This window comes from Haematobia irritans, chromosome 1, assembly GCF_050003625.1.
Source record: "Haematobia irritans isolate KBUSLIRL chromosome 1, ASM5000362v1, whole genome shotgun sequence".
Classification (NCBI taxonomy): domain Eukaryota; kingdom Metazoa; phylum Arthropoda; class Insecta; order Diptera; family Muscidae; genus Haematobia; species Haematobia irritans.
Window position 1 is genome coordinate 258,591,506 of NC_134397.1, and position 27,617 is coordinate 258,619,122.

The following is a 27,617-nucleotide window of genomic DNA, read 5'->3' on the forward strand; positions in this document are numbered from 1 at the left end:
TTTACACGATAGCCGGCTTATGCCGAAATAAATTCGTACAAACATATCTCTTTTCCTTTGCCACCGTCAAATCATCGATTTGATGCATGATTTTAAGCTGAAATCAAAGACAACAACAGTGATTAAAGAAAGAAACCAACAATAACAAAACAAAACGATAAAATTTGGAAAAAAAATCTATAGAGATAAAAATTTTAGAAAATTTTATACAGAAATAAAATTTTGACCAAATTGTCCATGTCGATCGATAAAATTGAGGGAAATTTTCGGTAGAGATAAAACTTTGACGAAATTATCTACAGAAATAAAATTTATTAAAATTTGAGAAAATTATCTATAGAAATAAAATTTTCTATAGAGATGAAATTTGGAGAAAATTTGCTAAATAGATAAATTTTCGACAAAATTACCTTTAGAAATAAAAGTTTAATAAAATTTTCTATAGAAATAAATTTTCTATAGAAATAAAATTATACAAAATAGGATTTTTTTGTAGTTTTCTGGTATAATTTTCTGCAAACGTTGGTAGATTATTTTTGGTTCGGGTGGTAAACGGGGCTTAAACCCATATAACGGAAGACTCGTACCACTTTTTGCGCCAGTATCCAGCAGATCTTATTGATCTGTGAGAGTTTAGCATAGGGAACATACTTACCTTCATCAGTTGGATGTTTTAAGCAAACTAAAGGAAGCCGGATACATGAAATTTCTTGAGTGATTGTAAGGGAGACCTTCTCATGAAGAAAAAATTAGAAAATTAATTACCTCTAGGAATTACAATGGATCTATAGAGGTCTAAGTTGCCATCAATTTGAATTGCTGTCATCCTCTACAGCCCAACCTAACTTTCGATGGGACGACTATCCCTTAGACTACAAACTACAAATACTACGGATAATATGATCACATACGATCACATGGGAATAATACAAGAAGAGGGTACTTAAATACATTTGCATATAACATTTTCAATTGTATATTAGATTATGAATAACAGACTATGTGACAATCGATATTACTTATTAAAGAAAAAGAACTTATGTTATTTTCAATTAAAAATTCTTCACTCTCTTTAAGGAACTTAATTTTGAAATACGTTGCATTTCTGGCAGCTGTATTTCTACACTGCAATTTTCTCCAGGTTTTCCGGGTTCCATCTATGGTTTTGTGACATATATAGTTGTTCCATCCTCCACTGAAGTCGTTGATCCATAAGTCATTGCCGGTGTTGTATGCCGTGTTACATTACTGGTATCCGTAGTCGTTATATAAGGGCTTGTGATACTTGGTATAAATAACTGATTAACTGTTAAGATACGAACATGCTCTGGCTTCAATTCCAAACATCCCTCACTTTTCAATTCTATTTCCACATGTATCAACTTGATCGGTTCTGTAAGCACAAATCCATTCTCTGAGAGTTTATATTTTTCAATTCTTGGATGATAGAGTTCCAAATAGATGAACAGTGCAGGTTTCTTAATCGTTATCGAAAAACTGTAATAGTTGAATCGGGAACGTGTCGATTTGTCATCACAGTTATCGGGAGTGAAACGTATCTGTAATAAGAAATACATAAAAAAAATAATTAGAGTCAAAATCCTATTCCCTATAAACATTATAATAACCAAACTCACCTTTAATTGCGGATCTGCCATTCCTATAACCTGATGGAAATTACTAGGAAATATGAATGTATGTGCAATAGTTTTGTTATTCTTATTCAATTTGAATTTCAAAAAACTGTTGTAAATGGTAAAAGTTTCATTAAAGATCTTTGGAAGATCAATATATTTCCTATAGAAACCATTGGATGGCTGCAAACGAGAGGATACAGATGAAACGAAAATCTATATTAAAATGTTTTCAACTCAACTTACCACATCTATTTCATAAGTCTCCGCATGTCGATAATATAATTCAGACCATTGATATATGTACATGGTGATATTGTATTTTTCCGGTTCTTCAATATCATCAACAAGTTCTTCTTTTGTCACAGTGATATTGATGCGATCATTTGTCGAGTCAATCAAAGCAATGATTGAAGTGGGAGCCATAAATTGTTTGGACCAATACCAAACTAACTGAAAGAGAGAGAGGGAGAGGAAAAATCATGAAATAAATACTTATTACAAAATCCTATTGCTAAAATGTATATTTATAAATAATCTCCCGTCACTTCGTTTATACCATCCGTAATTATTAATAACAAGTATATACGGCCGTAAGTTCGGCCAGGCCGAAGCTTATGTACCCTCCATCATGGATTGCGTAGAAACTTCTTCTAAACACTGCCATCCACAATCGCATTACTTGAGTTGCGGTAACGCTTGCCGATGGCAAGGTATCTTAAAACCTCCTAACACCATCTTCTAAATTGTATGTAAGTCCATACGTGGTATATATTAAATCAAAAAAGATCGATCCAATACGCATATAATTCAGTTTGACAAAGTAGACATAAAATTTTGACAAAATTTTCTACAGAAATAAAATTTTAACAAAATTTTCTATAGAAATAAAATTTTCACAAAATTTTCTATAGAAATAAAAATTTTGACAAAATTTTCTATAGAAAAAAAATTTTGACAAAAATTTCTACAGAAATAAAATATTAACAAAATTTTCTATAGAAATAAACTTTTGCAAAATATTCTATAGAAATAAAATCTTGGTAGATTATTTTTGGCTCGCGTGGCAACCATGATTATGAACCGAATAAAATTTGAACAAAATTTTCTATAGAAATAAAATTTTGACAAAATTTTCTATAGAAATAAAATTTTGACAATGATGAAAATTTTATTATGAACCGAATAAAATGTTAACAAAATTTTCTCTAGAAATAAAATTTTGACAAAATTTTCTATATAAATAAAATTTTGGTAGATTATTTTTGGCTCTAGTGGCAACCATGATTATGAACCGATGTGGACCAATTTCCGCATGGTTATTAGAGACCATATAACAATATCATGTACCAAATTTCAGGCGGATCGGATGAAATTTGCTTCTCTTTGAGGCTCCGCAACCCAAATCTGGGGATCGGTTTATATTGGCGCTATATATAATTATGGACCGATGTGGACCAATTTTTGCACGGTTATTAGAGACCATATACAAACATCATGTACCAAATTTCAGCCGGATCGGATGAAATTTGCTTCTCTTTGAGGCTCCGCAAGCCACATCTGTGGATCGGTTTATATGGGGGCTATATATAATTATGGACCGATTTGGACCAATTTTTGCATGATTGTTAGAGACTATATACCAACACCATGTACCAAATTTCAGCCGGATCGGATGAAATATGCTTCTCTTAGAGGCTCCACAAGCCAAATCTGGGGATCGGTTTATATGGGGTCTATATATAATTATGGACCAATTTTTGCATGATTGTTAGAGACCATATACCAACACCATGTACCAAATTTCAGCCGGATCGGATGAAATATGCTTCTCTTAGTGGCTCCACAAGCCAAATCTGGGGATCGGTTTATATGGGGGCTATATATAATTATTGACCGATGTGGACCAATTTTTGCATGATTGTTAGAGACCATATACCAACACCATGTACCAAATTTCAGCCGGCTCGGATGAAATATGCTTCTGTTAGAGGCTCCACAAGCCAAATCTGAGGGTCCCTTTATATGGGGGCTATACGTAAAAGTGGACCGATATGGCCCGTTTTCAATACCATCCGACCTACATCGATAACAACTACTTGTGCTAAGTTTCAAGTCGATAGCTTGTTTCGTTCGGAAGTTAGCGTGATTTCAACAGACGGACGGACGGACGGACATGCTTAGATCGACTCAGAATTTCACCACGACCCAGAATATATATACTTTATGGGGTCTTAGAGCAATATTTCGATGTGTTACAAACGGAATGACAAAGTTAATATACCCCCATCCTATGATGGAGGGTATAATAAGGTCCCAACCTACTCACAGCAGCACCAGTCCTTTGAATTTTCATTAAGGCTGTCATGCGGGATTTTCGAGATTTTAAAACAAATAATCCTAATTTTCAATATATAACATATTTTGACAAATTTTTCTATAGAAATAAAATTTTGAGAAAATTTTCTATAGAAATAAAATTTTAACAAAAATTTCTATCGAACTAAAATTTTAACAAAATTTTCTATAGAAATAAAATATTGAAAACATTTTCTATAGAAATAAAATATTGACAACATTTTTATAGAAATTTTGACAAAATTTTCTATATAAATAGAATTTTGACAAAAATTTCTATAGAAATAAAAAAAATGACGAAATTTTATATTGCAATAAAAATTAGACAAAATTTTCTATAGAAATAAAGTTTTGAAACACTTTTCTATAGAAATAAAATTTTGAAAACATTTTCTATCGAATTAACAATTTGTTGACAAGATTATCTATAGGAATACAATTTTGAGAAATTTTTCTTTAGAAACAAAATTTTAATAAAATGTTCTATAAAAATAAAATTTTTTAAAAAATAAAATGTTGACAATTTTTTTATACCCTCCATCATAGGATGGGGGTATATTAACTTTGTCATTCCGTTTGTAACACATCGAAATATTGCTCTAAGACCCCATAAAGTGTATATATTCTGGGTCGTGGTGAAATTCTGAGTCGATCTAAGCATGTCCGTCCGTCCGTCCGTCCGTCTGTTGAAATCACGCTAACTTCCGAACGAAACAAGCTATCGACTTGAAACTTAGCACAAGTAGTTGTTATCGCTGTAGGTCGGATGGTATTGAAAACGGGCCATATCGGTTCACTTTTACGTATAGCCCCCATATAAAGGGACCCTCAGATTTGGCTTGTGGAGCCTCTAACAGAAGCATATTTCATCCGAGCCGGCTGAAATTTGGTACATGGTGTTGGAATATGGTCTCTAACAATCATGCAAAAATTGGTCCACATCGGTCAATAATTATATATAGCCCCCATATAAACCGATCCCCAGATTTGGCTTGGGGAGCCACTAAGAGAAGCATATTTCATCCGATCCGGCTGAAATTTGGTACATGGTGTTGGTATATGGTCTCTAACAATCATGCAAAAATTGGTCCATAATTATATATAGACCCCATATAAACCGATCCCCAGATTTGGCTTGTGGAGCCTCTAAGAGAAGCATATTTCATCCGATCCGGCTGAAATTTGGTACATGGTGTTGGTATATGGTCTCTAACAATCATGCAAAAATTGGTCCACATCGGTCCATAATTATATATAGCCCCCATATAAACCGATCCACAGATGTGGCTTGCGGAGCCTCAAAGAGAAGCAAATTTCATCCGATCCGGCTGAAATTTGGTACATGATGTTTGTATATGGTCTCTAATAACCATGCAAAAATTGGTACACATCGGTCCATAATTATATATAGACTCCATATAAACCGATCTCCAGATTTGGCTTGCGAAGCCTCAAAGAGAAGCAAATTGCATCCGATCCGGCTGAAATTTGGTACATTATGTTGGTATATGGCCTCTAACAACCATGCAAAAATTGGTCCACATCGGTCCAGAATTATATATAGACCCCATATAAACCGATCTCCAGATTTGGCTTGCGAAGCCTCAAAGAGAAGCAAATTGCATCCGATCCGGCTGAAATTTGGTACATGGTATTGGTATATGGTCTCTAATAACCGTGCAAAAATTGGTCCACATCGGTCCATAATTATATATAGCGCCAATATAAACCGATCCCCAGATTTGGGTTGCGGAGCCTCAAAGAGAAGCAAATTTCATCCGATCCGCCTGAAATTTGGTACATGATATTGTTATATGGTCTCTAATAACCATGCGAAAATTGGTCCACATCGGTCCATAATTATATATAGCGCCAATATAAACCGATCCCCAGATTTGGGTTGCGGAGCCTCAAAGAGAAGCAAATTTCATCCGATCCGCCTGAAATTTGGTACATGATATTGTTATATGGTCTCTAATAACCATGCGAAAATTGGTCCACATCGGTTCATAATCATGGTTGCCACTAGAGCCAAAAATAATCTACCAAAATTTTATTTATATAGAAAATTTTGTCAAAATTTTATTTCTAGAGAAAATTTTATTAACATTTTATTCGGTTCATAATAAAATTTTCATCATTGTCAAAATTTTATTTCTATAGAAAATTTTGTCAAAATTTTATTTCTATAGAAAATTTTGTTCAAATTTTATTCGGTTCATAATCATGGTTGCCACTCGAGCCAAAAATAATCTACCAAGATTTTATTTCTATAGAATATTTTGCAAAAGTTTATTTCTATAGAAAATTTTGTTAATATTTTATTTCTGTAGAAATTTTTGTCAAAATTTTTTTTCTATAGAAAATTTTGTCAAAATTTTATGTCTACTTTGTCAAACTGAATTATATGCGTATTGGATCGATCTTTTTTGATTTAATATATACCACGTATGGACTTACATACAATTTAGAAGATGGTGTTAGGAGGTTTTAAGATACCTTGCCATCGGCAAGCGTTACCGCAACTCAAGTAATGCGATTGTGGATGGCAGTGTTTAGAAGAAGTTTCTACGCAATCCATGATGGAGGGTACATAAGCTTCGGCCTGGCCGAACTTACGGCCGTATATACTTGTTTTTTTATTTATTTATTCAGTCTATGGAATACATTCCTTGCAGACTAGACATTATAAAAATAAATGAAGTCTAAGAAAGTATTAAATCTATTTAGGTAAATTGAAAAATCTAATTCAAAATTTATTATTTAAGTGATTGAATTCCTTTAAAGATCTCAAAATTGGTTCAAAGGATGCATAATTAGTTCTATGAGCTGGAATAGCAAAATAATCATGGTTTCGTAAACAGTGCACCGGTACATTAAAACTAATCAACTGAAGAATAGACGGACAATCTATAAATCCATTAATTACTTTATAAACGAACAAAATAGAACATTTTATTTTACGGCACTCAAGGGATTCCAAATGAATAAGTCCACATCTTTTTTTTCTATAAAAATAAAATTTTGACAACATTTTCTGTAGAAATAAAATTTTGACAACATTTTCTATAGAAATATATTTATCACAAAATTTCTTATTTTGATAAAATTTTCTGTTGAAATAAAATTTTGGCAAAATTTGCAACAGAAGTAAAATTTTGACAAAATTGTCTATAGAAATAAAATTTTGACAAAATTTTCTATAGAAATAAAATTTTGACAAAATTTTCTATAGGAATAAAATGTTGACAAAATTTTCGATAGAAATAAAATTTAGCAAAATTTTCTATATTCCACTCTTTTTGTTTTGTTATTGTTGGTTTTGTTCTTTAAGCATTGTTGTTTTTTTTTTATTATTGCAGCTTAAAACCATACATTGACTAAACTACAAGTTAGCTTAACCAACAGAGGAAAAGAATGTTTGTCAAATTTATTTGGGCAAAGCCCTACAGACTGCAAGAAATAAAATTTTGACAAAATTTTCTATAGAAATAATTTTTTTTTAAGCTGAGGTCAAAAACAACAATAACGATTGAAGAGAAGCCAACAATAACAAACAAAACGAATGAAGATAGAGGAAGCACGCTCAAAAACAAACCCAGCTAACTACATTCAAATCGATGATTTGAGTTTGGCAAAGGAAATGAGATATACTTGCAAATTTGTTTAGGCAGTAGCCGACTATCAAACCCTTTTTCGGGAGGTTCAAGTGTAGTTCACTTTGGGTTGAGTGAATTACCCGAATTTATTCTGATAATTGGTTGATAGTTTTGCTGCAAGTAGAGGATGCTGATGAGGAATGTGGTAATTCCGAAACAGCTGTACATCCAACCATCTTGCAGTCTATAGGGCTTTGCCCAAATAAATTTGACAAGCATACTTTTCCTCTGTTGGTTAAGCTAAACAAAACAACAATAACGAAATAAAATTTTGACAAAATTTTCTATAGAAATAAAATTTTGACAAACATTTTTATAGAAATAAAATTTTTATAAAATTGTCTATACACGCTCACAAAAAATCGCTTCTGTAACATATACTTCCAAACATATTTTGCTTCAAGCATATACATTTTTGGGTATTGCCCAAACATTTATATGTTTGATCTCTTCCAATATATAATATGTTTGAAAGCATATTGGTCTAAACAATATATGTTTGGGTAGTCTAAGTTCCAAACATTTTGTATTTTTGCATCCAAATTCAATAATGTTGTCTTCCAATAAACAATATGTTATTATGTGAACATATAATATGTTTGGAAGCATTTTGCACCCCAAAATATTATATGCTTAAAAAAATTCTCCCAAACAATATTGTGCTCAAAATTTTATTTATTTATATAGTTACAATCATAATGAATTATGAAAATAAACAGGTAATATAGGTGCTAACAACATAGGTTTTCGACCTGAATGCTCAAAATTTTGTTTCTGCCCAATTGTATATTCCCCCACATCTTTCTCACTTCCACGAGATTTTTTAATTCTTAGCACCTTTTTCTGTAATACAAACATTGTAGAAGAAATTATTCAATTGTATGATTTTTTTTTTATTTTAATTTTACCTTTTGCCGGACGGGGATTCGAACAGCGGGCCACACAGTTTGTAAGGATCGAAGAAGTAGCTGATCAATTGCCCAAGGAAAAATAAAATGTTAATTTTGTAATAACAAGCAACAACCCTGTTAAATAGCGATCCAATCTACTAAACACATATATGTTTATAGGCTACTTCTAAATTAATATATGTTTGCATCCAAGCATATTATATTTAAAAACATTTTATGTCCCAAACATAATATGTTCTAACATATTAACATATATGTCCCAAACATGTTATGCTAGTTTATGAATATTATATGCTTGCACTCAAAAATATTGTGTTTAAAAATTTGTGTTCCAAACATATAATGTTTATAGCCAAACATATGAAAACAGTCTTTTTCATCCGTGTAGAAATAAAAATTTGACAAAATTTTCTATAGAAATAAAATTTTGACAAAATTCTCTATAGAAAAAAATGAGACAAAATTTTCTATAGAAATAAAGTTTTGACACACTTTTCTATAGAAATAAAATTTTGACAAAATTTCTATTGAATTAACATTTTTTGACAAAATTTTCTATAGAGTTAACATTTTGTTGACAATTTTTTTTTTTTTTATAGAAATAAAATTTTCTACAGAAATAAAAGTTTGAGAAAAATTTCTATAGGCATAAAATTGTGACAAAATTTTCTATAGAAATAAAATTTTGAGACATTTTTCTGTAGAAATAAAATTTTAATAAAATGTTCTGTAGAAATATAATTTTGACACAAATTTTTTAAAAATAAAATTTTGACAACATTTTCTGAAGAAATAAAATTTTGACTTATTTTCTACAGAAATAAAATTTTGACATCATTTTCTGTAGAAATAAAATTTTGACAAAATTTTCTATAGCTATAAAATGTTGACAAAATTTTTTATAGGATTAAAATAGAAAAATAGAAATAAAATTTTCGATAAATTAATATCTTTAATATCTTTAAAATTTTTAATTTTATTGTTAGGTCTATCAAAGTCCAGTATAAGTAGTTTTTTCTATTTTCAGTTTGTGACAGCATAATTTTTTAAAACGTTTTAGGATATTTGTGCACTCAAACAATTTTCGTTAATAGGAGAGATCATAGTATTACAAATACTGAAATAAACGTTTAAAGTACTGTAATAAAACCTTTTTTCAAAATTTTGACAAAATTTTCTATAGCTATAAAATGTTGACAAAATTTTTTATAGGATTAAAATAGAAATAAAATTTTGCCAAAATTTTCTATAAAAATAAAATTTTGACAAAAATAGAAATAAAATTTTCGATAAATTAATATCTTTAAAAATTTTAATTTTATTGTTAGGTCTATCAAAGTCCAGTATAAGTAGTTTTTCTATTTTCAGTTTGTGACAGCATAATTTTTTAAAACGTTTAGACCCATTTAGAATTCAAGGGATATTTGTGCACTCAAACAATTTTCGTTAATAGGAGAGATCATAGTATTACAAATACTGAAATAAACGTTTAAAGTACTGTAATAAAACCTTTTTTCGAAGAAAAGACGTTTTTTCATACTAACCACAAAAATTTGATTAAAAATTCAAAATAAAATTTTAAAATTTGGTCGATTTTTGCTACAATTTTCTTCATATTTTGGTAGATTAGTTTTGGCTTGAGTGACAACCGTGATTCGACTCCCGACCATCTACACTCCACACGATCACTTCAATTACCGATGATGTGCAAATCGGCGTTAACCAATTAAACGAATTGTATTTTTTATTTTAATTGTCTTCTAATTAAAATATGCCATTTGCCATTGCCTTACCTTGTAATTCCCAAAATAGTCTATACTGGACCAAGTCGGTGCTACCCAAACATCATTCAATTGCCAATACATTGCTCCCATTGTTCTCTTATGTGAACGTTCCGAACGGAATACATCCGTGGCAGTCTTCACAGCCATAGCTTGTGACACCTGACTAATATATATTAATTTATCGATATTTTCATTCCAATCCATGGCGGGCAAGCTAAAATGTCTTGTAATCAATTTCATCATGGGTAGAAAACCTTTTGGATCATGCTGACGATGGGTTACGATAGAATTGAGATCATCATTTTCGTTCATGGTGCGATTCCATGACGCCATGATTGGCAGACTTTGAAATCCGAATTCGGTAATGAAGCGAGCTCGCGGATAGATATCTGGATCCCATGCATCTTTCTCATCTTGCCAGAAATGAACTGTAAAACAAAAAAATATAGTTTAGGAATCATATAAAAAAGTGATCTATGATCTCATGGAATGGTTTTTGCTCAATAATAATGTAAAGCTGGTTACCGAAATCAATATGAAATTAATCTACGGAAATCAAGATTTGCAAAATCTTTAATGAAACGAGTCCAGTTAGTTCTCCCGAAAGTTTTGGCAATTGTGAGACAGTTGTAACACGAGACGCTTAGTTATGAACATGGGCAAATCGACTCATTTTACTTGCGATTCTCATGAAATCTCTCCCTAATCTTATTCGCCTTGTTGGGTCTTTAGTAGAAGTTCACCAAGATCATATCTCTTTTCACAGGTCTTTGCAGCTTATTCTCACTGTTTTGGAACACTTAAACTTCTACCGGCACACACTCACCCATATCGGCAAAAAATACTGATTTCAATCTTATGGCAACGTCAATATCAGATTTACCCTAGGTTAGGTTAGGTAAGGTGGCAGCGATGTATCAGCCTCACTTAGACTATTCAGTCCATTGTGATACCACATTGGTGAACTTCTCTCTTATCACAGAGTGCTGACCGATTCCATGTTAAGCTCAATGACAAGGGATCTCCTTTTTATAGACGAGTCCGAACGGCGTTCCACATTGCAGTGAAACCACTTAGAGAAGCTTTGAAACCCTCAGAAATGTCACCAGCATTACTGAGGAGGGATAATCCACCGCTGAGGTTAGGTTAGGTTATGTGGCAGCCTCACTTAGACTATTCAGTCCATTGTTATACCACAGTGGTGAACTTCTCTCTTATCCACCGCTGAAAAACTTTTTGGTGTTCAGTCGAAGCAGGAATCGAACCCTCGACCTTGTGTATGCAAGGCGGGCATGCTAACCATTGCACCACGGTGGCTCCCAGATTTACCCTAGGGGTATGCCTCCGTGTTTTGAATGTTGGAATATATAGGGAGGCGATCTCTGCATCTCCCTAACAGTTCTAGCTTACGATCACTGCGGAAGTAGTAGCGGAATAATCTACCATCAGCAGCAAGTATCTGCATAAAGCACAAGAGATCGTGAGATCTCAGTCGAAGGAATTCGATACGGCGAGATTGTATCATATGTGGACTATTGTCCAATCATTGATGACATATGCGATCGATTGAACGTCTACCTGGCTGATTTTACCAGATATTTAATTAATAGATGGATATCTGAGGATATCTTCCACCAAATCCTCAGCCACACTATTCACTACATGGATGGCGGTAATACGCAGGCAATTGAATGTCAGATTCGATGGCAAAATAATGCCGACCACAAATTACCCCAAGATTCTCGGGGTTACATTCTACAGCCTTTTCAAGTCATCTACCCATAACACTAAAATTTATTATAAGCTCCGCGGTAGAAACAAGATCCTCAAGTTGCTTGCCGGTACATCCTTCGAAATCTGTAGTTAGTGTTATTATCTAAAAAAGGACCTACTAATTTTCCTACTAGTTATCCTAGATTTCTGTCATACACACTTAGTTTTTCAACTTACCATCACCGTAATTGGGATTTTGAGGTTCTGTGGATAAATCCTTTTTACTCTCCTCAACACCCATTGAAGGAGTTGAGATCATAGGTCCTGCTCGCGGATTAAAATCATTTCGCGATATAACACCTAATTCATGACGTATGATACCCATAAAGAGTTGGCGATATTCATCTTCCAGACGTTGGGAGTCATCTCCAAGTTCGGTTTTATTTTTAGTCAAATATAACTCAATTTCATCATTGGTCACAATCATGGCTAAGCTGGGGTGGAAGGCCAAACGTTTGGCATTTTGGTAGACCTCCAAACGTATGGATCTAGAAATAAATTTTGAAAATGTAGTAAAAAATTGATTTCATTCAGATTTTCTATTCAATCTTACTCTACAAAATCTTTGAAAGTCATGGGATATGTGGCCCGCGAAAATGCCATCTCTTGCCATACCAGTAGGCCGTAATAATCTGTTAAATTGTAGAATGTATCCGATTCATATAGACCACCACCCCATACACGTATCATATTCAAATGAGACTCTTTTGCAGATTTTACAATATGCTCCAATGTCGATTCTCTATAGGACTGCTCTGGAAGTATATGCGATGGTACATAACTGGCTCCTTTTATAAATATCGGATGATCATTGACTTTAAAATAGAAACTTCGTCCATAATCTGTAAAGAAAACCAAGTGATTAATATAATTACCAACCCTGAAGTAGGTGACCTGAGTCTCAATGTGTCCATACACTATCCACTCTACCTAACCTCATGTGACCACCCATTCAGAAATAATAACTGACGTTTTTCTCGAGGCCTGAGAAATCAGCCTTCGTTGAGGAGAAAACTTCTCCTTATTTTTCTAACCTCTGTGTTCAGCAAGAGAGTTTCCGAAACAAAAAGACCTCGCTCGGGGCCACAATTTACAGAATAATTCGACTAAGTCGCCTGCGTCAAGTTGAGATATGTAAGGTAGTATATCACCATTTTGGATTATCCCCTCTCAGTAATGCTGGTGACATTACTGGGTATTTCCCAGCTTCTATAAGTGGTCTCACTGCAATGTGAAACGCCGTTCGGACTCGGCTATAAAAATGATGTCTTGTCATTGGGCTAAACATGGAATCGGGCAGCACTCAGTAATAAGAGAGAAGATCACCACTCGGGTATCACAATGGACTGAATATTCTAAGTGAGCCTGAAACATCGGGCTATCACTATACCTAACCTAACGGTGGCGATCAACTTTACGGTCTATGGGGATGCATTTAAGTTGAAATTAATTGTATGTTATCGACTATTCCTTAGTGTGTGGATCCGTGCTTTGTTGACTACCACAAAATAAAGCATAATCTTCCTCGGATTGATCTTGTTTGATTGCGCTCGTTATCCGGACTTGGTGAACACGACATCCACCGCGCCACCAACAGCTTTATCATGCACTAAAATTTCTGTCAGGAATTTGGGGTGATCACATTTTTATTCCGATGGGAATAAACATGTGATGATCGTGCTCTTCGGAGCCTGATCACTGAGTGGAGTCTACTGCTTCGCCAACTGTCACTAAACGATCCTGGATCGAGCAAAATCACTGACTAGCACTTTTAAAAATGGTGTCTAGAGAGGGGAAAGTGCAACGTTTGAGGTCGATGCCATAGTATTCGCCTTCTTCGGAGTATGGTGTAGTCCACAGTTGTGACAACTGTCACGCAAAAGTCCAGAAACTCTATTGGATCAAGCTAATACAGTGTCAAGCATCACTCACGGGTGCCCGGAGAGAAAGAAATAATGTCATATTTGCTGCGTATGAGATAGTGTTCGAATTCTTCAAAGTATGGTCGCGGAGTGCAGTGCACTGTTTCTCGAAACAATCCTGAAAGAAAAGTTGTCGCGTTTACGGCTGAATGCAGTCCACCATTTCGTCAACTGCCACAAAACCCTCTCTCTCTCGGGTCGTGCTTAAATAGCGTGGAAAACTGCTCATCATTAGGATTGTTGCCCAGAGAAAGAGAGAAAACTATGGGATAGTCTTCACATTCATCGAATCACGGATGACGAGCGCGTTCTACCGTTTCACCAACTCTCACGAAACAATCTAGAAATTCCATTGCATCATGTTAAAGTAGCGTCGAATACTGATAACGGTTAGGTTAGGTTAGGTGGCAGCCCGATGTATCAGGCTCACTTAGACTATTCAGTCCATTGTGATACCACATTGGTGAACTTGTTCTCTCTTATCACTGAGTGCTGTCCGATTCTATATTAAGCTCAATGACAAGGGACATCCTTTTTATAGCCGAGTCCGAATGGCGTTCCACATTACAGTGAAACTATTTGGAGAAGCTTTGTAACCCTCAGAAATGTCACCAGCATTACTTAGGTAGGATAATCCACTGCTGAAAAACTTTTGGTGTTCGGTCGAAGCAGGAATCGAACCCACGACCTTGTGTATGCACGGCGGGCATGCTAACCATTGCACCACGGTGGCTCCCAAACGGTAAAGAATGTTGCACAAAGAGAGAAAACGAGCCTCGTTTTAGATCAATGGGATAGTTTTGGCCTTTTTCCGAACACTGTCGCTGAATCTAAACAATCCAGAATCTCTTCTGGATCTTTTTAATACAGCGTTGAATACAGGTAACGGTTAAGATTGTTGCCCAAATAGAGGAAATGTGCCACGTTTGCGGTACGCTCACCTTCTTCCGAACGATGTCGCCGGGGGCAGTCAACGGTTTCGCCAAGTGTCATTACACAATCCAGAAAGTCTCTCCGATCGTGCTAATACAACATCAAAAACTGCTCACGATTAAGATTGTTGTAGTCATTACCTTCTTCGGAGCACGGTCGCCGAGCGCGATATAATACTTTATGAACTGTCATGAAACAATCCAGAAATTCTCATGGATTGTACTAAAACAGCGTCGAACACTGCTAACGGTTACGATATTTATCCAGAGAGAAAACGATGGCATAGTCTTCCCATTCTTCGGAACATCGTCCCCGAGTACAGTCTACTGTTTCGCTAACTGTTACGAAATAATCCAGAAACTTTCTCGGATCGTGCTAAAACTTCGTCGAAAACTGCTCACCATTACGATTGTTGCCTAGAGAGAGAAAACTATGGGATAGTCTTCACATTTATCGAAACAAGACTGCCGAGCGGGGATGTACTGTGTCGCCAACTGTCATGAAATAATCCAGAAACTCTCTCCGATCGTTGTAAAACAACATCGGAAATTGCTCACGATTGTTAAAGATTGTTATCTACAGAGAGAAAACAATGGGGAATGATCGTGCGGATCGTGCTAAAACAATGTCGAAAACTGTTCACGATTATGTTTCTTGCCCAGAGAAAGGAAGAGAGAGAAAACGATGGGATAGTCTTGGCATTCTTCACAACACTGTCGCCGAGCAATGTCTACTGTTTCGCAGACTGTCATGAAACAATCCAGAAACTCTTTCAGCGTCGAACACTGTTAAAGTTTTCCCAGAAAAGGAAAACGATGAGGTAGTATTAGCTTTCTTAGGATTACGTTCGACGGATGCTGTTCTGGATGTGTCGTCATCGTAACTTTTCCGTCGAGAACTTTCTCATGCTCGAAATTCGTGCTAAAACTTCGTCGAAAACTGCTCACCAATACGATTGTTGCCTAGAGAGAGAAAACTATGGGATAGTCTTCACATTTATCGAAACAAGGCTGCCGAGCGGGGGTGTACTGTGTCGCCAACTGTCATGAAATAATCCAGAAACTCTCTCCGATCGTTGTAAAACAACATCGGAAATTGCTCACGATTGTTAAAGATTGTTATCTACAGAGAGAAAACAATGGGAGTGATCGTGCGGATCGTGCTAAAACAATGTCGAAAACTGTTCACGATTATGTTTCTTGCCCAGAGAAAGGAAGAGAGAGAAAACGATGGGATAGTCTTGGCATTCTTCACAGCACTGTCGCCGAGCAATGTCTACTGTTTCGCAGACTGTCATGAAACAATCCAGAAACTCTTTCAGCGTCGAACACTGTTAAAGTTTTCCCAGAAAAAGAAATCGATGGGATAGTATTAGCTTTCTTAGAGTCACGTTCGGCGGATGCTGTTCTGGATGTGTCGTCATCGTAACTTTTCCGTCGAGAACTTTCTCATGCTCGAAATTCGTGCTAAAACTTCGTCGAAAACTGCTCACCAATACGATTGTTGCCTAGAGAGAGAAAACTATGGGATAGTCTTCACATTTATCGAAACAAGGCTGCCGAGCGGGGGTGTACTGTGTCGCCAACTGTCATGAAATAATCCAGAAACTCTCTCCGATCGTTGTAAAACAACATCGGAAATTGCTCACGATTGTTAAAGATTGTTATCTACAGAGAGAAAACAATGGGAGTGATCGTGCGGATCGTGCTAAAACAATGTCGAAAACTGTTCACGATTATGTTTCTTGCCCAGAGAAAGGAAGAGAGAGAAAACGATGGGATAGTCTTGGCATTCTTCACAGCACTGTCGCCGAGCAATGTCTACTGTTTCGCAGACTGTCATGAAACAATCCAGAAACTCTTTCAGCGTCGAACACTGTTAAAGTTTTCCCAGAAAAAGAAAATGATGGGATAGTATTAGCTTTCTTAGAGTCACGTTCGGCGGATGCTCTTTCGTCATCCTAACTTTTCCATCGAGAACTTTCTCATATCCAAAATTTCGTTCAGAATATTATCCAAGCGATCTTTCCGAAAGCCTACTGTCTCAGCATTCTTGTGCACTTTTAATCAGCTATCTGTCAATATAATGATCCAAAAACATGAATACATGCATTTTCCTATTTTTCTACTATCCTCGGAATCTTCTATTTCTACACGCATCGATCTGGTGGAAGCCGTACACTTGTAGTACTCTTTCAACTGACTACGAGACTCATTACTTATCACACCACCTCTCTTTAAATTTGTACAGCTTACCATCTACATCTTCTTCCAATTCAATAGTACGGAAACCAATATTAAGGGTCTTTTGGGATCGAGTTTTTGACCTAAGGGCTGGCCCATTTACATCCTTCCAACAGTAAGCTCTGAAATACAAGGGATATAATTTTGGTTCTCCATAACCATTAGGCCACCATAATTGTACTTTTTCCTAAGAGAGATAACGAAAGAAAAAAATTTAATGAAAAAATTATATATAAATTTTTAAATGGTTACCTTAGGTATGTGAATGACAAATTCAATTTGTGGAGAATTGTATAAAATCAATTTTTTCTTCAGAATATATGGGGCATCCAAAAGTTCCCTAAAAGTATTATGCAAGACAAAAAATCTTAAAAATATAAAATTTCCAAGAAAAAATATCCCAAATATACTCACGCTGCTATAAAATGTAATTCAGCATAGAAATTCTCCCTCATTCCGGTGCTAAGAAATACTCTTATATCCAAAGTCCAATGGGTATCATTGCGCCGTATGGCCACATCGACATCTCTCATAATGGCAACTTCATAATACTCCACATCGACAGTTTTCCAAATTCCCATAGATGGAGCAGCCAGATTCCAATCTCCGCCGAAACTCATTTGCATTTTTCTTAACATATTCCGATGACATTCACCATTTTCCCTTACATGAGGACAATGGGGTGGAGCCTGTTTATCCTGAGCAATAAGTTCATCGGCTCTCTCTTTGGCCACTAATAAAGGTGATTTAATTTCAATTTCTAAACTATTATCCGATTGCAAATAGGGTAAAATATCATAGGAATAACGAATGAACATATTGTCGGTATTGCCCAAGACGTGATTATTTAGACGTATAGTAGCCACTGTATCGATGCCATGGAAGGTTAGATTGACTTTGGTATTATTTTCAATACTAGCTAGAAGAAAATTTAATATAGATTAGTGAATCAATCGTGGAATCCCACAACTTATACTACTTTATTCTATTTTATTAATTGAATTAATTGGAACGTGTGACTTTTAATATAGTTAACATAAATCAAAAGGACCGAATTGTAATGATATGGATGTAGGTAAACTCTATTAGTTAAAGTGGCAGCCCGTTATTTTAGACTCACTAAGATTATTCAGTCCATAGTGATACCACAGTTGGTGGTCATTTGTTTTGTTGTAACAGTTTTTGCTTTGGTACACCAGCTGAAACCGAGTTCAAGAAAGTCTGCGACTAGGATGGGTGGTATTCTAAGTAATCTGTTGGTCAGTCAATTTGGTTTAGCTAGACAAGCAAAAAGTTGAAGCGTTCACGTCGCCCTTGATTGCAGATGACACACATTGCAACTGCTCTGTCATCAAATACTGATAGATACGAATTAAGGCGACTGCAAAACTAGTCGGGGGAGGTCTGTTTTCTCCCCGGTTATGGGTGGCGGTCGAGCCCCGAGAACAGCCTTATCCTTGTAGCTTCCCATCGCTTCAGCTACAGCATCTTCATGTATTCTATTCAGACCTAACCTAGAGGCTCTCCTTTGAAGCACTGCATTTCGCTCTCAAGATCTGAATATCAAGATTTGAAGATTAACCCTTACCTGGGTATTGGTTGCCTATCCACAAGATGGTGATTTGGATGATTACTATGAAAACAACCGAGGAGATACTTGTTTTACTGTTTGGATTCCATATAAAGGTGATCCAGAGAAATCCTGTTACAGTTCTAAGGACACAGTTCTGGCAGATATATATGTTACTCCACTGCGTGTCTCTACACTGTTAGAAAAATATGTTTTTCATATGTTCCGATATAAACAAAATATGTTTCGGGCAAAATTTTAAAAAACAATATATTTAAGTGCACACATGCAATGTTCCTAAACTAACACTAAATGTTTGGGACATCTATGTTAATATGTTAGAATATATTATGTTTGGGGCATGAATGTTTCATAAAAATCATATGTGTGAATGCAAACATATATAAATTTACAAATTTCGACTAAACATACATATGTTGTGATATTTTATTCAAAGCGACAGAGAGAGTATAAAGAAAGAAATAGAGATGGAGAGTTGACGAAAGATATCAACATAACACAGCGAAAGAGTCAAAAGAGAATAATTTCTGTGAACCTGCTTGTATGTTGTTTCGAAAAACTGTTTTATGATGCCAATAATTTGATATGCTTAAGTCTAAATATTATGGTGCCAAAATGATAAATACGGTTTCTTGGTTCGTTAAAAGAAATCAGGAGTCTTCATAAAAATAACGAAAGGGCACTATACTCTTTATAGAGTTGGGACAGTAAAATGAAATAAGGAGGAAATAGTGAAAAATTACACAGTAAAATTTATAAAAACAAAGTTTAGTTCCTCTTTATTAATAAGTAGTCCACGGGGAGTTGACGGACACCTTCAAATATAAAAGCGGGCATTAAGTTCGAGTTTTGCAGCTAAAACAATTTAAAAAGTTTATTTTCTTTAAAATGAATTATTAATGAAAAATAAAAGACATTTTAGAGCGATGGTGTTAAATGCTAATAAAAAACTGTTCAAACCTAAATAAATTTATGTTTATATTATAAAATTATTTATGTATGTTTATACTCGACTCCACGTTCTTCTTTTGTTAGAGTTTTTGAATTCCTTCCAAATTTTAAAGTTTTGTACCAAAAACAGTTTTTTGTTACAAAATTGTTATTTTTGCAATAAAAAAAAATAATATTTTATCCAAAAATCAGTCAATTTCGTTTATATCAAGCACTGTTACTGACTATAAATCTTTAATAACCCACATTTCGAAGTTTCATTATAAAAATTTAATATAGTATAAATATAAATGTGTAAATTAAAAAAAAAATCGGTCGTAGCAGGGATTGAACCCACGACCCTTTGCATGCAAGGCAGACATGCTAACCGCTGCTCCACGTGGCAAACAAATGTATGTTTCTGTTAAATAATGTTATGTTTGCATGGGCTCGTGGGCGCTGCAAACTATGCTATATAAATGTAACTTATAACGATAATTATCTACTGGTGACTATAACAGCTACGTAGCCCAGTGGATAGTGTGTTGGCTTACAAACTATATGGTCCTCGGTTCGATTCTCCGTGCAGGCGAAAGGTAAAATTTAAAAAAATTATAAAAGTGAATAATTTCTTTAACGTTATTTGTATTACAGAAAAAGATGCCAAGAACTAAAATATTTCGTGGAAGTGAAAATTACGAGTATGTTAGGGAATGAGCACAATCTTCTTTGGAAGAATATTCTTCCAAGCATATAATATTTTTGGGCTCAAAATGCTTCCAAACATATAATATGTTCACATAAAACAAACATATTAATGTTTCGGCAGTATCCAATAATATATGTGCTTCCTGCAAAATATGTTTGGAACCTATGTTAAAGAAGCGATTTTTTTTGAGGGTGTAGCACCTTGTTTCTAGCGCGGAGCCATGATTGTATGGTCGTTCGCATATGATACAATTTCAACGCCGTTAGGAAGGAGTGAAATAGAGAATAGAGGTTGAACGGTACCGGAGATATCACCCCACTTTGGGGAACTCCATGTTTCGTTCTACGTGTTCTCAACTTTTATCCCTAATTTTCACTCATGGCACGCTCACAGATAATTAAGAACCCTACCTTTGGTTCCTGCCGGTAGGGACATGTTTTCGATGTCCTCGAATAGTCTGGCATGGTTGAGCGTATGGAATGCCTTCGATGGGTCTTGCGCGACGAGGACTGTCCTATGACATCACCTATTGATGTATGCTGAAAGGACATTCAAAGCTTTTGTTCTGCTATGAACATTACGTAATCCATGTTGGTGATTGGTAGGTTAGGTTAGGTTAGGTTAGGTTATGTGGCAGCCCGATGTATCAGGCTCACTTAGACTATTCAGTCCATTGTGATACCACAGTGGTGAACTTCTCTCTTATCACTGAGTGCTGCCCGATTCCATGTTAAGCTCAATGACAAGGGACCTCCTTTTTATAGCCGAGTCCGAACGGCGTTCCACATTCCAGTGAAACCACTTAGAGAAGCTTTGAAACCCTCAGAAATGTCACCAGCATTACTGAGGTGGGATAATCCACCGCTGAAAAACTTTTTGGTGTTCGGTCGTAGCAGGAATCGAACCCACGACATTGTGTATGCAAGGCGGGCATGCTAACCATTGCACCACGGTGGTGATTGGTAACTGGAAAATTCTCCACAAGGTTGGGTAGCAATACTGCCTCAACTGTCATGGCTACTGGCGAAAGAAGGGAAATGGATCTGTATGAATCCCTTTTCTCGAGTATATTCCTGGCTTCAGTACTGAACTCGCCCTAACCATTTGCCAGGCATCAGATATAATGGGTGACTCCAAAGACAAATTGAGGAGTATGGTCAAGTACTCAACACAGTGTTCTTCAGCAATAGCATAGAAATTCCGTCAGTGCCAAGCGCCTTGGATGGTTTTTTCGCTGTTGATGACATTGGTAACTTCGGCTGGTATAAATTGTGGTATGCCGTTGGCTTGGAGACTACGGAGACCACAGATGCGATTAGTGCCTCTCGTTCTCGCTTTATCACTTTTGGGATCAATAAACTGTCGATTGAAAAGCCTCTCTCAAATCTATAGAAAATGATCCTGTTCTCTCGGCGAAAAAAAAAATGTTCCAAAAAATAATTTTCCTACATTTCGTTTTTGTTTTTTTGTAAAGAGTCAGTTCAAAGCGACTTGGAGCCTTATTTAAAACTCATCCGTTCTGTGGAAATTTTGGCATTGCAGTGTGTAGGATATGACTAAGATATGGGGAAATCATCAAAGAATTTTGTGTAAAGTGTGAGAATTTTGGTAATATTTGTATCTCTGAGGAAACTATCCAGTCAATTGGAGGAAAATCTCATTGAAAATGGGTCTAAAATATGAAACAGTCTACCATATTTCCCCAAATCTGGTGTACTTATATATGGGAGATATATACAATCTGAACCAATTTGACTAAGTTTGACATGCATAGTTAGAATAATAATTCTGCTATCTATGCGAAATTTCACGTAAATGGGAGTATAACTTTGGCCCCCTGGTCATATGAGTGCAAATCGGACGGGAGATATATATGGGAGCCATATCTAAATCTGAACCGATTTCAACCAAATTTGCCACAATTACCTATATTACTAAACGTACTCCTTGTGCGAAATTTGAAGCAAATCACGGCAAAACACTGGATTTTGAGGTCATATAAGTTTAAATCGGACGAAATATATATATGTGGGAGCTATATCTAAATCTGAATCGATTTTGACCATATTTGGCACATACAATAGTATCGTTAAAAGTACAGCTTGTGCAAAATTTGAAGTAAGTCAGGGCAAAACTCTAGCTTTTGTGGCCATATAAGTTCAAATCGGACGAAAGATATATATGGGAGCTATATCCAAATTTGAACCGATTTCAATCAAATTTACCAAGCATTGGTAGAATGTCAATTCTACCTTCTGTGCAAAATTTCACGAAGATCGGTAGTAAACTTTGGCCTCTGTGGTCATATGAGTCTAAATCGGACGAAAGATATATATATGGGAGCTATATCTAAATCTGAACCGATTTGGCTGATATTTTGCAAGATTTTCGAGATTCATAAAATATTTGGATGTACGGTATTTCAAGAAAATCGGTTGATAAACACGCTAAATATGACCAAATCGGGGATAAATATATATGACAGCTATATCTAAATCTGAACCGATTTTTTCCAAAACCAATAGCGATTGTCTCTGTCCCAAGAAACGGCCCTATGCCAAATTTGAGGACGATCGGACTTAAATTGCGAGCTGTACTTTGTGCACAAAATTACATAAACAGACAGACGGACGGACAGACAGACAGACAGACGGACATCGCTAAATCGACTCAGAATTTAATTCTAAGCCGATCGGCATACTAAAAAATGGGTCTATGACCACTATTTCTTGGCGTTACATACAAATGCACAAACTTATTATACCCTGTACCACAGTAGTGGTGAAGGGTATAAAAATGAGTTTTTCTTTGTTAGACCGGGGACTTATTAGCCAACCTGTTATTAACCCTTAAAATCTTATTTTGGAATGGTATAGTTGAATTGCTTCCGGAAATTTGAATATACATATAGTTACCAGAAAACCTAAAACTACGCTACACAATATTTTCAAAACTCACCACTAAATTTAGTTGAAAAAGTCCATGTCTGATTGACTATCCATCGTAAGGCAGCATCGTTCTTCGATTCCAAGACATCACCATATCTCGTTTTTAAAGCCGTGTATACACCAATGGGAGCCTTAATGTTATTGACAATGATAGCTAAAGAAATCGCATAAAATCAAAACTCTTAGAATTATTCGAATAAAACTTTAATATTTTTATAGATTATTAACAATTTATAAATAGAAAATGTTCGCTTAATTAAATTGAAAATTTATGACACATAAACAAAAGAACAAAAAACGAAATACAGAACCACAAACACATGTCCCTTATCAAAGGTGAAAAAATGTGGGAAGTAGCAGACGGTTGGTCTTTCAATCTTATCTCACAAAACAGAAACCTCAACAATCGATATTAAACATTGCCAATTGTTATTGATTAGATACAAGAGACCCTAGATACCTTGTCCTCTGTGTGAGAACAAATGTTATCAGGTCATAATAACATTCATTTTCTAGAGAATTTTTTTTCTGAGAGGAGCGCCGAATGCACCGAAAAAAATCATACTTAAAATTAATTTATTTTTATTGCAAAATATATTTTTCTTTAGTTTATTTGTACATTTTTTAAGAAACGTTTCTTAGCCAAATAAAATATTCCTTAACCCTACTATGTCTCAAAAATTTGTGTATAAAATTCAATGACAATACAATGTAAAGCATATGGACCTAATATAAATGAAATTTAGTTCAAATTTGCCGGGAAGTGGGCATTTTTTCTGTGAAGAAAAAAAAGTGGGGATTATTATACTGAGCACTCGTCATGTTTTCTTTCCAATCGAGTGGGATTAATTTCAAAACTTAAATTTTTATGATGTTTTCGTCCCCAAAAATCCCCAATTTAAATTTAAATTTCCCAAAACATTCCCAATACATTTTTTTAAAGCAAAAATTCCCAATACATTTTTTTAAAGCAAAATTCTATGCTTTTGTCAAATCCTGCAAGCTGCAATAAGATCAAGATTTCGAACCACAACACCAAGAAACTTGTAATCGTCTTCCAACTGATGGAGATACGCAAATGGGAGTTCGGTCACCTTGTACATATGAACGAAAAAGTTGCTTCTAAATATTCAAAATTGGGTGGTAGACACGTTGTCAAAGTTGGTATAATATTACCAGAAATTGGTAGATTGGTAGAATTTTTGCTGTTTTTGGTAGATTTTGCAAACACAAAATTTTCTATATAGAAATAAACCTCTGACAAAATTTTCTACATAGAAATAAAATTTTGAGAAAATTTTCTATATGGCAATAAACAATAAAAATAAAATTTTGACAAAATTTTCTATATAGAAATAAAGCTTTGACATAATTTTCTATATAGGAATAAAATTTTGAAAAAAATTCTATATTGATATAAAATTTTTGACAAAATTTTCTATAGAAATAATTTTTTTTTTTTCGAAATTTTCTATAGAAATAAAATTTTGAAAAATATTTCTATATAAAAATAAAATTTTTACCAAAATAGAAATAAATTAGAAATAAAATTTTCATTAGAAATAAAATTTTGGCAAAACTTTCTATAGAAATAAAATTTTTACAAAAGTTTCTATAGAAATAAAATATAAAAAATATTTCTCTATAGAAATAAAATTTTGACAAAATTTTCTATAGAAATAAAATTTTGACAATATTTTCTATAGAAATAAAATTTTGAAAAAATCTTCTATAGAAATAAAATTTTGACAAAATCTTCTATAGAAATAAAATTTTGACAAAATTTTCTATAGAAATAAAAGTTTGACAAAATTTTCTATGGAAATAACATTTTTACAAAATTTTCTATAGAAATAAAATTTTAACAAAATTTTCTACAGACATAAAATTTGAAAAATTTTCTATAGAAATAAAAGTTTGACAAAATTTTCTATGGAAATAACATTTTTACAAAATTTTCTATAGAAATAAAATTTTAACAAAATTTTCTACAGACATAAAATTTGAAAAATTTTCTATAGAAACAAAATTTTAACACAACTTTCTATAGTAATAAAATATGAAAAAATTTTCTATAGAAAAAAAAATTTGGAAAAAATTTTCGATAGAAATAAAATGTTGACAAAATTTTCTATAGAAATAAAATTTTGACAAAATTTTCTATAGAAATAAAAGTTTGACAAAATTTTCTATAGAAATAACATTTTGACAAAATTTTCTATAGAAATAAAACTTTGACAAAATTTTCTATAGAAATCAAATTTTTAAAAAAATGTTCTATATAGAAAAACAAATTTAAAAAAAATGTCCATATAGAAATAACATTTTGACAAAATTGACTATAGAAATAAAATTTTTAAACAATTTTCTATAGAAATAAAATTTTTAAAAAATTTTCTATAGAAATAAAATTTGTAAAAAATTTTCTATAGAAATAAAATTTTGGCAAAATTTTCTTCAGAAATAAAATTTTTACAAAATTTTCTATAGAAATAAAATTTTGACAAAAGTTTCTATAGAAATAAAATCTAAAAAATATTTCTCTATAGAAATAAAATTTTGACAAAATTTTCTATAGAAATAAATTTTTGAAAAAATCTTCTATAGAAATAAAATTTTGACAAAATTTTCTATAGAAACAAAATTTTAACAAAATTTTCTATAGTAATAAAATATGAAAAAATTTTCTATAGAAATAAAATTTTGACAAAATTTTCGATAGAAATAAAATTTTGACACAATTTTCTATAGAAATTAAATTTTGACAAAATTTTCTATAGAAATTAAATTTTGACAAAATTTTCTATAGAAATAAAATATTGACAAAATTTTCTTTAGAACTAACATTTTGACAAAATTTTCTATAGAAATAAAACTTTGACAAAATTTTCTATAGAAATCAAATTTTTAAAAAAATGTTCTATATAGAAAAACAAATTTAAAAAAATGTCCATATAGAAATAAAATTTTGACAAAATTGACTATAGAAATAAAATTTTTAAACAATTTTCTATAGCAATAAAATTTTTAAACAATTTTCTATAGAAACCCTACTATGTCTCAAAAATTTGTGTATAAAATTCAATGACAATACAATGTAAAGCATATGGACCTAATATAAATGAAATTTAGTTCAAATTTGCCGGTAAGTGGGCATTTTTTCTGTGAAGAAAAAAAATGGGGATTATTATACTGAGCACTCGTCATGTTTTCTTTCCAATCGAGTGGGATTAATTCAAAACTTAAATTTTTATGATGTTTTCGTCCCCAAAAATCCCCTATTTAAATTTAAATTTCCACAAAAATTCCCAATACATTTTTTTAAAGCAAAATTGAATGCTTTTGTCAAATCCTGTAAGCTGCAATAAGATCAAGATTTCGAACCACAACACCAAGAAACTTGTAATCGTCTTCCAACTGATGGAGATATGCAAATGGGAGTTCGGTCACCTTGTACTTATGAACGAAAAAGTTGCTTCTAAATATTCAAAATTGGGTGGTAGACACGTTGTCAAAGTTGGTATAATATTACCAGAAATTGGTAGATTGGTAGAATTTTTGCTGTTTTTGGTAGATTTTGCAAACACAAAATTTTCTATATAGAAATAAACCTCTGACAAAATTTTCTACATAGAAATAAAATTTTGAGAAAATTTTCTATATGGCAATAAACAATAAAAATAAAATTTTGACAAAATTTTCTATATAGAAATAAAGCTTTGACATAATTTTCTATATAGGAATAAAATTTTGAAAAAAAATTCTATATTGAAATAAAATTTTTGACAAAATTTTCGATAGAAATAAAGTGTTGACAAAATTTTCTATAGAAATAAAATTTTGACAAAATTTTCTATAGATATAAAATTTTGACAAAATTTTCTATAGAAATAAAACTTTGACAAAATTTTCTATAGAAATCAAATTTTTAAAAAAATGTTCTATATAGAAAAACAAATTTAAAAAAATGTCCATATAGAAATAAAATTTTGACAAAATTGACTATAGAAATAAAATTCTATGTAGAACAATTTGTAAAAAATTTTCTATAGAAATAAAATTTTTAAAAAATGTTCTATATAAATAAAATTTTGACAAAATTTTCTATTGAAATAACATTTTGACAACATTTTCTATGGAAAAAAAATTTTGAAAAAATGTTCTATTTAGAAATAAAATTTTGACAAAATTTTCTATAAAAAATAAATTTTGACAAAATTTT

The 27,617-nt window shown here is 33.3% G+C and overlaps 1 protein-coding gene across 1 annotated transcript in view; it reads right to left on the reverse strand.

Annotated features, from left to right (window-relative positions):
- Window positions 1-948: 948 nt before the first annotated feature.
- The window catches only part of LOC142220926 (beta-mannosidase-like), a 30,150-nt gene continuing 3,481 nt past the window's right edge, over window positions 949-27,617 (reverse strand). The window contains exons 2-11 of the mRNA XM_075290354.1: window positions 23,406-23,549; window positions 17,632-18,136; window positions 17,470-17,557; window positions 17,230-17,404; window positions 12,673-12,961; window positions 12,297-12,607; window positions 10,356-10,774; window positions 1,881-2,087; window positions 1,638-1,817; window positions 949-1,559 (exon numbers count right to left, since the gene is read on the reverse strand). Coding sequence (XP_075146469.1) covers window positions 1,158-1,559; window positions 1,638-1,817; window positions 1,881-2,087; window positions 10,356-10,774; window positions 12,297-12,607; window positions 12,673-12,961; window positions 17,230-17,404; window positions 17,470-17,557; window positions 17,632-18,136; window positions 23,406-23,549 — 2,720 coding nt within the window. The 3' untranslated portion in view covers window positions 949-1,157. The remainder of the gene's footprint in view (window positions 1,560-1,637; window positions 1,818-1,880; window positions 2,088-10,355; window positions 10,775-12,296; window positions 12,608-12,672; window positions 12,962-17,229; window positions 17,405-17,469; window positions 17,558-17,631; window positions 18,137-23,405; window positions 23,550-27,617) is intronic.